Source organism: Alligator mississippiensis, chromosome 12, assembly GCF_030867095.1.
Source record: "Alligator mississippiensis isolate rAllMis1 chromosome 12, rAllMis1, whole genome shotgun sequence".
NCBI lineage: Eukaryota > Metazoa > Chordata > Crocodylia > Alligatoridae > Alligator > Alligator mississippiensis.
This window is the reverse complement of record NC_081835.1, coordinates 60,192,947-60,205,349: the sequence shown is the minus strand read 5'-3', so window position 1 is coordinate 60,205,349 and position 12,403 is coordinate 60,192,947. Positions and strand designations below refer to the sequence as shown.

Below are 12,403 nucleotides of genomic sequence, written 5' to 3'. Positions count from 1 at the left end.
GCTGTTAGCTTTCATCTGCTTGCTTCCAAAAAAAGAGAGGGGGAGAGAGTGATGCCTTCTTGTTAGCAAACGGGAAAAAAAATCCTCATAAAAAATGAAGATAACACAAGTCATCTCTACTGGGCGATTTGGAAATGAAGGAATCATGTTCTTGGACTTCCAGTGTGTTCAGCCCACCCCAGGCAGCACAGAGCCAGGCTGCTCAGCATCAAAGTCTGGCTCTCCCAGTCTCCTTCTCCCTCCGCAACTGCTTTTCAAAATGGACAACTCCATGGACTAAATCCTCTGGACAAGGGGGAGGGAGCGGAGGGGCCAGGGAGCAAGGCAAAACCAGCTGTACTTATGTCCCTCTGCGCCAGGCTGGGTTCACTCCTGGCACAACTTACGGGAATCTCTGCTTGCCCTACGTTACGCTGACCTTGATGTCAGGTTGGGGATCGCTGGCCGTTCTCAGACAAGGCCCTGCTCCGGGAACTTCCCAAGGTAAGAGAATTCATGGAGACCGGCTCTTGAAGAATATAAAGATGCATGAGCATAGGGGACCCACCCCAGCACTACTGACAGGAGAATGGGGGACGTTAACAGCCTTGCAAAATCCTACCCGCCCCTTTTTTAAGTTCTTAAAAATGGTGCGTAAAACCTCCTGGGCTTTTTTGAGTCATCCCTACCTCCCCCCGACCCCTTTATGGTATATATAGAAAAGCAACTCTTGTCCCCGCATGATTCATTCCTGAGGATTTTGCAAGGCTACATTGAAAGTGATTTAAAACAACCCCAAACCACTTGTTTCCTTAGTTTCCACCTCCATCTATGACCAGGGCAAACGATAACGTTGCCATCATCCTCACAGCAGCAGCAAGGGCAAGAAGGGCACCTGAGAAAGGCATCGGCCACAACTTGTCTCTTCGAAGGAGTCACCTTTAGGGTGGTGCCTGTGGCTGCTGCTGTGAAGAGAAGACTGCACGGTGTTGGTGTTTCGCATCCAGATGCTCTTCGTCAAATCCAATTTGGGATGCGAATGAGCCAGGATGTTCTGCTGGCTCGGAAGAGCTGAATTCCTGCCATGTGATTTTTTTTTCTTTCTTTTTTTTTTTTTTAAGTCCATGTCCCCCAAAGCTCCTACAAGGCAAAGGAGCAGGGCGCCAGACCAGATCCTCCTCCTCCGCTGCTGCTTGCGGAGCTACAACAGGAAGTGAAGCCGGTAGAGGAGCGTGGGACCAGAACTAAAGGACCTAGCTATGCTAGCAAAGGTGGGGGTCTGCCTTGCGGGGCCAAGCTGAGCACCCACCTGCTTGCTTGGTGGTGGTGGTTTTGGGTGCTGTGGTGGTGGTGGTGGTGGTAGCTTTTGTGGTGGTAATTCTCCGTGGTCGCTCATAGACTACCGGGAAACAAAGAAAAGATCGGGAAAGAAGGGACTCGAACCTAGGGGAGACGCTTTATGAGTCTGTTTTCAGAAGTAAGACTCTTCAGGAGTCTTGCTGTTGCCTTCTACCCATCCACAACCTGTCAAAGCTCATCGGTGCTTTCATTTTCACCCGTCTATTTTTCCAGCGACAGAGGCTCACAGTAAGTGCCTGCTCCCACTCCAGTCTGTGCCACAACGTCTGTTAACTTCAGTGGGACAGAATTTGGTCGGAGCTCCACGTCACCACCATGCCATTGCCGTCCATCTCATGAAGGCCTAAAAAATGCTCATTATCCTCTGCTAAATTGCCAGAGCCCTAGGAATGGACCTGTGGGAACATCTTGTTCTTGGGTCCACAGTCTCACACCCCACAGCCTCCAGCAAGCATATCAGACAAACTGCATCTGCATATAGCACTGTTGATTTAAGCTGTACATCCCCAAAAGAGTTCAAAGCGACCAGGCCCTCAGCTGGTGGACATGAAAGTCAAGCACAATCCACCTCCTAAGAATGCTCTACCTCCAAGGGTTGGGGATACTGAGGACCAGGTTGCCGGACCCTCTGTTTCTTGGAGGGAGAACAACCAGAAAACTGTAAGGACCCAGCTGCAGGATATGTACAGAAGCAGCTGCTGGGTTGGGAGAAGTGACCAATTTTAAAGAGAATTTACAGCTGGGACTCAATTAAATGGCTGATGGAAACCAAGGCACATTCCAGTTTGGCAAGGCTGGAAACTGTGCGTGGATGCGTCTGCGTGCGCTGGGGTTGAGCTGTTACTGAATTTTACTTAGTTGGCAGGGATGTCAGTTCAAATGTTGCCAGCTGTATGATAACTTTCATTCGTTAAGCTGCAGCAGGCAAGGGAGAGGGAGAATCTGTGCGAAGGAGACGCAGGCAGAGGCAAAGAGAGGTCTGAGTTTCAAAGTCATATAGGAGCAGAAACTGGGCACGAGCCTTTCCTGCCTGACAATAGCTTTGCCATCTCTTTCTCACATATGCATGAGCGCGTTGTGCCAGATGGCAAAGATACTCCCAGCCAAACCTCCAAATCAGCAAGATGGTTGCCTCCTGCTGCCCAGAAGGCAGCGGACAGCTCAGCATTGTAAAGTCAACCCAGAGCCTTTTCATTTATTCAATTCTATTAAAGTGAACATTAGATTATTTTAGCTTAAATGGGCCAAACTGCCTGCTGGTATAACTCCAGCAAAGTCAGCGGAGCCCTCCGGAGAGGACAGCATCCCAGGAAACACTCGCTGATGCTGCGCCTCTCTCTCATTCACATACCTCTGAACACAACGTGAATGGGAACAGTGATCCTTCGCGTCATTAATACAGTCCTACCTTCACCCTCTGCCTCGAGTCCCTGCTTGTGTCACAACCTTGTGTAGACTATTGTGCTTAATTGCAGAATAACCCTTAGCTTGTTCAAATACCATACTTACTCCAGGTCACCTCTTGTCTCTGGGAAAGGGGAAATCAAAATAATCCCTCTTTAGCTGGTTGCTATCCATACCCAAACCTACACTTTCCACTCGCTATCCCACCTTTAGTGTTTTCTGCTGGACTCTCTCTAGCCTCACCCTGTTAAAGCAAAGTGAAGTGTTTTTTCGATCCAAAAAATGATTGCAGGAAAAAATAGAGTTGGCAGCATCAACATGTTCAAAGAATGTACTCAGGTTTCACCGAATTGATGGGGTTTTGCTTTGTTTTGGTGGGGGAGATAAAAAAAATGAAGAGGTGTTTTGTTTCAACATTTGCAAGCGGTTTCCAGTTTTTAATTTGATGTTACTTTCAAAATGGTCTTGAAAGTTGTTTTAAATCTAAGCAAAAAAGCTTCATTTGGCCAGAAACCATTTGTTGAAATTAAAAAGAAATGATATTTGATTTAACCTGAAAATGATTTTTCTCTCTCTGTTTTGGATGTGGCAGCAAACTGAAAAACCCAGTTGTCCCAGCCATCTATTCATGTTTTTTTAGAGAATCGCCCTAGTCTCAGAGTTCAGAGCTGGGGTGCAGTTTGCTCGAAGCATGAGGTGTTTGGTCTGAGACTCTCTCTGGCCCTTTCAAATCACGAGCCATAGTCGTACCATCCATCTTTCAGCAGAAATTCACACCGAACTTTAAATGCTATAAGAGTATTTTTGTGGGTAGCAACCCATGGCTCGAGGGTCCAATCTGGATGTTCTGGCCAAGAATTTGGAGGAGAAAAAACAAAAGCAGCTCCGTCTTGGAGCACGACACTATGGAGAGGGGGAAAAGTTCACAGCGATCGCCGGCGTTTTTGAACGTCTGTTTTATTTCCTTTCCCGCAGCCATGCTAACGAACCTCGTGGGGAGAAACCACGCCAGAGGAAGAGACAAAATGAGGCTACTGAAGCCAAAGAAAGAAAACATAAGGGTCTGGATAGGAGAGAAAATGAGATGCCATTAGAGCAGACGTATTGCCTGGAAGATGATAATGGACAGAAAATAACCATCGTTTCCATATGACGCGCGCAGGGGGCCATGCACCGAGGATGTCAAATGCCAGCATTGCAGTTAGGATTTTACTTACTGCCGAACGCTGAGCCTGCAGCTGCACCTGGAAGAAACAAGAAGCAGCAGGGTCAGCAAAGCCAAGAAGCCATTGTGTTAATTAACAAGAGTCTTGTTCATAGTCGCACCAGCTTGCCGCAATGTCTTAACAGCAGCCTCTGGCAAACCACAGAGGTGACCAGACAGCGCTCCCTTTGGAAACGCCGGAGACTTGAGACACAGGCTGAGACCTACCTACGATGACCTGGGAAAGAAAAGCCACTTGGTCCCTGCTAGTAGTTTCCTGCTAGCCCTTTCCCCAACCTACCTTTACGCCCAGTATGGGTAATGTGTGCTTTGGAGGTTTGTCATGGTCTACAAGCAACCATTGAGCTGCTGTGGAGGTTTCTCCTCTGGACTCTTGTGGTCCCAGATAGCAGGCCCTGACTCAGGAATTGCTTGGGTTGGGGGTTAGATTTTTTTTAGGCTTGTCTAAGAAAGAAGGGAAGATGAGTTCACAGATGTTAGGGGCTGGAAGGGACCTTACAAGATCATTGGGCAGGAAAGACTCCTGGGGTCAGATGACCCTAGCAAAGTTTGCTGGGCGGGGTGGGGGGGCTCTATGGGCCATGCCTTGCTGGGGTTTTCAGCAGAAAAGGATTCTCAGAGATCTTTCTCTCAGGGTGGATTCATTGGGATACCATGGGGCTGGGTGCCAGTTTTTAACCCTTCCAGCTGGTTCCTGGTTGTGACAACAGGACCGTGTTGGGGGAGAATGAAAGATGGATGTGATGGGGGAAGAGAGGGAAAAGGGAAGGAAAGAGAGAAATGGAGAGACAGATGGAAAAGAGGGAAGAAGGAGGGAGGGATAACAGCATGTTGCAGGGCTTTTGAAGGAACACAGGCACTTGGAGGGAGCTGACAAGCTCGTTCCCTTTCAAAGAACCTGCTCATCTACCATCTCTGGGATGCGTGCAACATTCCCGTCACGGCCCGCCGAGCCTGGGCTTCAGCTTTGATCATCTTAAAGCGCATAAATCTTTCAAAAATTTTGGGGAGGTGGAGGATGAAAAAAAAGGTTCTTTTAGTGAATGCTCAAAGCTGCTGTTTAAAAGGGCTGGAGCGGTTCCTGCTGCTTTGTGACATGAAAGCAAGCTGGCTAGTGCGACTTGGAGCAAACCCATGAGGGAGTGGCCTTCAGCCCATCTTCCACCACCAAAACTGCCTGCTTGGAGGCTGCTGGTTTGCAACCCTGATGTCCTGCTAGTTCATACACACCCTAGCTGGAGCAAGGAGATGGGGCTGTGGCTGCACGGGTGCTCATGGACACTCAGGGCTGCTTCCTGGGGCCCGAGATCCTGTGTTGTATGCAAGAAATTCCTCTGGGTGACAGTAAACAGGGCACCCAGTGCTCACGGCAGTGTCCTTTTTACCACCCCTACTGTGCAAGGATTGGCCCATGGCTTTTCTACAGACGCATGCTGTTTTCTTTAAGGAATACACAGTCATTTAGAGTGAAATACCTAACTAAGGCCACGGACTGGACCCATTCAGCACAGCCTCAGGCCATCCTCTCATCCTCCTTTCGGTCCAGTCGTGGTCATCGATCTCCCTTTCCTTCCACCCAATCCTCTGTGTGTCCCAAGAGCATTCACCTCCCCTGTGACACTAAAGCATCCCTCTGGCCCGTGCTCTGGTTCAGGATAGAGGTCTACTCTTGCCCAGTCTTAACGGGCCAAGAGGTGCCGCAAGCCACTCACATGCATTGGGGGATCCGTTGGGCAGAGGCAGGTAGGACCCAGCTCGCCAGGACCGGGAGCGGAAGTTCTTCTTGCACTTCCCGCAGTCCTGCCCGGTGGTGTTGTGCTCGCACTCGCACTGAAGGCTGCCCTCTTTGAAGGTGCACAGGTTGGCATGGAGGTTGCATTTACACCTGTGGGAGGGAAACCAGAGGGGATATGGCAGTCGTGGCACTACCCCCTCCTTTCCCAGCAAGACAACAGATGTGAACCCGCACTTGTCCCCCCCTTGACTGTTACTGCGAGCAGGGTTTTCTGGCATTCAACAGCATTCCTGCTGCACCTGGCATTTGAGTTATGACATCATTTGAGTGATGACACGGCATCGTTCTGTGGCGGACAGTCCAGTGAGAGTCGTATCCTGCTTTATCCATCTGATTGAGACAGAGGCCGATATGCCAGCTTGAAAATGTGACTGGGAACTGTTGCAGCTCATCCTGCTAAAATGAAGTATCTAAAAGTCAGGTCACTCACTGAGCCACTACATTTTAGGCTCCTATTGCTCCTTTTGTTTAGGTGCCTACATTTGAATTTAGATAGCTGAGTTGAAGCATCCAAGCTTGAACTTTTTGCTCCCCTTCTATGGCTTGCTTTTCTCATCAGGGAAAGGCGGGCACTGAAGCCTTTCTCCCAGAGGATGTCCTGAGATACATTCACAGTGTGCTTTGAGGTCCTCGCATTTGTGGAGGCATTTGACAAACGCTCAGGTCTAAATTCTGCACTGACTCATCCCCCATACAACACCACTGAGTTCCACCGAACGGAAAGCAGTAGAAGTCAGGGCTGCATTTAGCCTTGAAAGATGATTGCTACTGGTGAAGCTGACAATCACTTGCCTAGTACTAGGCTGACTCCAGCAAATTCCTTTCATCCCTGATGCAAGGCACGCTGCAATTAAACACACCCTCCACACATTCATTCATTGAGTCACCCAAACCCCACAAAGAGCTTCTCATATTTTGCCCAAGCTTTGAGCAGAGGATGGGAAAGGCTGACTCTGGGATTCATCTGGGGAGCATTTAGACATTTACTTTCTTCTGCTGCAAGTTGCTGCTCTTGGGCGATGAGGATCATAGGGGAACAGGTTGTGTTATTTTAATGGGAAAGATGATTGCTGAGCCATGAGCTAAAATTCAGAGCGTTTCCTTCAGGCGGTGGACTAGTGATGCCACGTGGAACGTCTCACCTTGGGGCTACTAAGTGGCATGCAGCCCAGCCCCTTAGCTAGAAGTTGTAACCAGCCGATGGCTAGCGATGCTCTGCCTGAAGTGACGTCAGTGGGTCCCAGCTCACGTCTTAGTGGGCAAACTGCTATTGCATCCCCCCTGGAGGCAGGGGCAGCTTGGGCTGGGCTGGGCACTGTGCCTCCTGCCTGGGGTGGAGATCGGCATTGCTCTGAGTGCAGGTTGCTCACATGCACGTGTGTGTGTGGTGCCCCCCTGACCACAGCACCCTGGGCAGTTGCCCGTGTCACCCACCTCTAAGACGGGTTCAGTCTGAAGAGTCACAGCAGTTGACGGAGTCGACGCCGAGATTAAAACACATGGCTCGCAGGCCCCTGCTCAGTCCATTAGACCTACAAGCTACAAAAACTAAACTCTCCTCTTATGTTGGAAGCCGTCCTCCTAGGTTAGGGTTGAGCTGCAGTGGCTTGTTTCTTCATTGCCTGACGCCCCAAGTTAACCATTTGCACACGTGTGACAGGGCAGCCATCTGCATCATTACGTGGAGAAGTCTAACTGGGGAGCTCTCCATTTTTACAGGTGCAAATGAGCCCAAGGTGGAAGAGGGCGGAAAATCAGGCCCATAGATGAGGTTGGGGGAGCGTGCCAGTAGTGGCAGTCCTGCCTGTGCTGTATCCGTTCTGCAGACAGAGAGGACGTCAGCCTGCAATGCTATCATCTTCTTCAGCAGCGCTACAGCTGGTCAAGAGAAAAAGCTCCAGGAAAGGCTGTGAATACTCCTGGAAGGGAAGTTTCCTGGGGAGCTCCAGAGACTCCCACCCCCGCATCTTGGATCCAGTGAGTCTGTCCCTACTGTGCTTCTATTTGCGTGTGGCTAGACAGCTTCCCTCGTGAGATATTTTTGTTCTTATTCCCGGCAAACTCTTTTTTTCTCACAAACCAAGCGAAACCTGGGTCCGGAGTCCCTCTGCCCCATTGCACGATGCTCGCTTATCTCTGACCTCCCCGCAGGGAAGGGAAAACGGCCTCTCTAAAAGGGAGGTGCAGGAGCACACTTGGTCTCAGGAGCACAGCTGCCTAGCGCCGTGCACGGTGTGAGCCCGGAGGCTGCCGGGCCACGGCTGAGAGCGCTAACAACTGCAGCGCTGAAATACTCTGGGGACCGGAGTGCAGATCAGAGCTTGTTAATGGAAGTGGCCTTGGCCAGAGCACACAAATGAGGGTCCCCACACCCCAGCTGCGCTGGGTTCATCCCTCCAACTCGGAGGGAGAAGGATTTCTGTGCTGCTGGTCTAACCTTTTGAATAGGCAATGACCAGCACTCGGGTGCTGTGGAGCCTGACTCTGAATTATTTAGACTCTACAGAACGCTGCCTCCCTCTTGCTTCAAGATTAGCAAAGGGAGGAGGAGGGCTGGGGGTGGCGGGGGAAGGCAAGGGAGATAGCAGGTTAAAGCAGGTTGCAGCCTCACCACTGCTGAGCTGGCCAGACCTCGGTCTGCGAAAAAAGGCATCTGGGAGACAGAGCGCTGCTCATGCCTTCCTAATGGGAGCAATGGTCTCTGTGATGCCACCTTGACAAAAAAGCCAGCACGCCAAGCTAGGATTACATATGTGGGCCAGCATGATCTACGGGAGACAGAGGGCGAGCGCCTGCGTGTGCCGACAGTGCTTCAGCCTTACCGAGGAGAATGGAGCAAAGGGCATTTCCCCCTTCCTAATTCAAGCCCAGAAGACCCCAGCATAGTGGGAGCGGAGGATGGGGAGGGACGGCGCTTGGGTTGTGTTGGCACCGCTGCCCCAGGTTCGGGTGGAGCAAGCAGGCCAGGTACCTCCCTGCGCAGGGGTGCAGCGCTCAATGAACTCCTTGGAAACACTTTCAGGAGGCGGTAGCGGGGCGCCCATGCTTGGCCACGCGCTCCGCCACCACCGGCCACGGGGACTGGAAGCCGCTACCGGGCACGGGTCTCTCGACCCAGCAGTCGCTCATAGAAACGCTGTTGTATTGAGAGGGCAGGCGAGTCCACTCGGGTCTGAAATGTAGCAGCTTCCTCACGCTTCACAGCCCTCCTCTAGGCAGGAGGCTGTTCGCCATCAGCTGCCTTTCCGCGGGAGCAGCAGAGGCTAACTAGGCTTATTCAGAGCCACTGGCCTGTAACTCCCTGGAGAGCGGTCTGCCCCTTCTTATGGTGGAAAGGCACTGCTGAGCTGCCAGAGTCCGCTCCGGGCGACACTGGGCTTTTTATTAACAGCAGGAGAGGCTCCTGCTGTTTTGCAGGGTCAGTGTCTCTCCCCTGCTCCTCCCGGCATCTCCCCCCACAGCCTCAAGCAATGCTGGAGCCCACCGCTCTGGATATCCCTTCCACCACCTCTGCGAGCAAATAGGGCTCAATGTGGTGTTTCCTTGCAGAGCTCCTGGCCCTAGGGCATGGCATCTGAACCTTGCAGGCCTCTTACAACAGCTCTGCTCCACAGCAGGACCCAGCCTGACTTCCAGCCCCTACAAAGAGGGTGAAGTTGGGTCCCAACAGGGAGCGGGGGGCTGTGGCCCTGCACAGCCAAGGAGGATGCAGAGCAGTCAGGCACTAGCAATGAGGGAGGTTCCTTGGAGCTCCCTGACTGCCCCTGGGAAAGTGCTGATTACCTTCTTCTGCCTGTCTGCGGGGCCGGGGCGATGCCGGACAGGCTCCTCGGACCAGCCGCAGCAGCATGCTCCAGCATGCCGCGCTTTCAGAGCACGTAGCGATGATTGGGCACTGTGCTTCTCAGCCGTGTAAACAAGGGAAATTAAATATAGAGGAAACAGCGGCAGCCTGTCGCCCCCCCATCCAGGCCCAGGTCAGCTCTTCTCACTGCCCGGCCCCAGCCACAGTGCAAAAAAAGTTCTCTGCATCCAAAGGATCAATGCTGCCAGGGAATTGCTTTCTGAATTCGACCTTCGAGAATCATCAATCTAACCAGAAAACTCTAACCTGAGCAGCCTGACCCCGCAACACAGCACTTTTCAGACCAATCAATCAGGATGCATTATTTAATAATGAACAGTCAAGCGGCTTCAGGCAGCCCGGGCTGCCATTCCTATTGGGTGACTGCTGCCCAGAGCAAATGCTTCCACTCCCAGCCCCGGTACCCCGTGTGCCACCCAGGACCCCACCCTGGGTCCTCTTTTAACTCCTTCCTCAGGCTTGACTGTACTAAGATGACTTCTCCTCCCCACATTGTTATGCCTCCAGAACAAGGACACACACACTTCATCTTGGCAGAGTGTGGGGCACGTCTTTCTCTAGCCAAGATCCAGCTGGTGGAGAATGGGGAAAATAACATTAGCCCAGCCCCGCAGGCTTTGGCTGCAAGTTCTGCTTGTTCCTGCTGGTCTTCCTCTGGCATCCAGCCATCTCCTGAAAGGAGATTAAATGATAAGGCTTAAATGGTAGAAGTGGGATGGACAGTGTGGTCCAGCAATGCCCCTGGCTATTTCCAGGCTTGCTCCCACTCCTCTCTCTTCCAACTACCATAAAATCCTTACTGCAGTACAGGCTGCCTGGCCCGAGGGCTGGAAAAGGGAGAGAACCCGTTGCTTGCTGGTTCAGGTCTTGGCAACGGGTAGCATCTGCCAGCTGTTGAGCAAAATAAGTTTGGGTCCAAGTTCAGTTCCATGTGGGGATGCGCCTCCCAGAGAGGAGGCAGCATGAGCAGGAGAGGTCAAGGACTGGATAAGCCACAGAGTCAGGGCAGTGTCTGGGGGAGACAGTCGATGCTGTGGGTACATCGAAGGCTGTCGAACAGCATTCCCCAGCTCTAGGCACAAATGCTGGAGGAATTGGCCCCTGCTTTTGTTATAGGTGCATCTACCTATTTGTTTCTAATGCAGGCTGTTTAGCCATCCACTTCCTTTGGAAGGAGCGTGGCAGGAAGCTGCCAGGGTCTGGACACGAAAAGAATCCCGGAGCCCCGGGCCAAGCCTACAGGGACACAGGCATTGCTTGCAGTTGCAGAGAGCCTTCCCTAGTCACCTCTCTTTCTCCGCATCCACATTCTGGAGGTCAGCAGCAGCTCTCGGCTAGAGACGTGCACCATCGCTGAGCTCCTGCACGAGGGATGGGGCAGCACCATGCGTAAGGTGCCTAAGGACGATACAACTGGCAGGTAAGAGCAGCATGCCTCCAGCATGGCTGCAAGAGGGAGAAGGCAACTGCTGCCTTTGGCCTTTCCTTACCATAATAACATTAAAAGATAAATAATTTTTAAAACTAGGCCCACTTAGAGTCCTTGTGAGTCCAGGAATCCTCATGTGTGATTACTTGTCTCTGCCTCAGTTTCCCAACCTGTAACAAGGGGGCAAGGACCCCTTAGCATGCTCAGAGAGGCACTGTGAGGTTAAGTGACCATCAGCCTCCCCCCCAAATCCCCACAGGGAGTCCTCAGGGATTGATCTGGGGACTCCTAGCCCTCCGTTCTAGCATGGTGGTGCCATGCTGGGGAGGGGGAAATGCTCCCTAAGCAAGAGGCCAGCAGAAGTTGCTCAAGTTTCCTTGAGCTCATGGGATTCGACGCATAGTGGCTGCCAGTGCCTACCCTGTCCTGCCTACCTGAGACTGACACGCACACTTCCATGCAAGACTCATGCAGGATCTGGTCTATGCAGAGAGGCAGTGGCTGGCATGCATGAGAAGGGAAGCCAGGGAGAAAGTAAGCTCCTCCAGCTCTTCCTTGTAGACCCCACCAGCAGTCAGAGATGATCTCTGCCCTGTGACTCTGCTCAGCACCTGCTCCAGATGTCTCAGTATGCTCTCCAGTGGATGATCTGGGCCTGGGTACATGCCACCTTCGCGCTGGTGCAAGTCATGCTGTTTTTTGTACATCATTGTAAATCATACCGGCCTCTGGAGCAGGCAGATGATCAACTATTGCTATTACTGCACCTTGCCGCTAGGTAGCAGCAGGAAACAGGTAAAACTGTCCGTCTGCATAAACCAGCCATGCCAAAATAGCTGCAGACACACAACCCTTGCCCTGGGGTAGCTCGCACAGATGTAGTTTTAGCTTTGATTCTTCCCAGGGTAACTTGCGCTGGATTCAAGTCAGTCACTGTGGTATCGGCTTGAGGATTTTATGGGATAAATGCATCATGCCCAAGTCCTGTACTGCCAAGGCAAATGGCCTCTCAGGGTAAAGATGGAGAGCTCTCCTGTGCTCCGTTCCTCATCGATTTGGGATCAGGGACCATCTGGACCTTCTCCTTTCTCCCACCCCAGTGTTAGCCCTCAGTTAAACATCCCTAGAGTCTGCAACAAAATGCCTCCTCGTGTAAATCTCCGCTCCCATCCTGCTTATCATAGCTGGCACTGGGGAAACTTGTCACACGAGTGGGATGCTGCTAATGGCTGCCATCCCAGGGAAGGATTATGATTGCTTTCCACTGAATTGTTTGCTCTCACTATAATTGATGAGCTTTTAATGAGTCTCCTGGGACTATGCATTTGAAGGGAGCTCTTTCCTTTC

General features: G+C 51.8%; 1 protein-coding gene across 4 annotated transcripts in view; it reads right to left on the bottom strand.

The window, feature by feature from the left end:
• The window catches only part of NTNG2 (netrin G2), a 76,381-nt gene that overhangs the window by 17,985 nt on the left and 45,993 nt on the right, over positions 1–12,403 (bottom strand). For all 4 annotated transcript variants that reach the window (XM_059715628.1, XM_059715627.1, XM_006259990.4 and 1 more), the window contains 2 exons: positions 5,680–5,852; positions 3,960–3,986 (listed from right to left, as the gene is read on the bottom strand). In XM_059715628.1, coding sequence (XP_059571611.1) covers positions 3,960–3,986; positions 5,680–5,852 — 200 coding nt within the window. The remainder of the gene's footprint in view (positions 1–3,959; positions 3,987–5,679; positions 5,853–12,403) is intronic.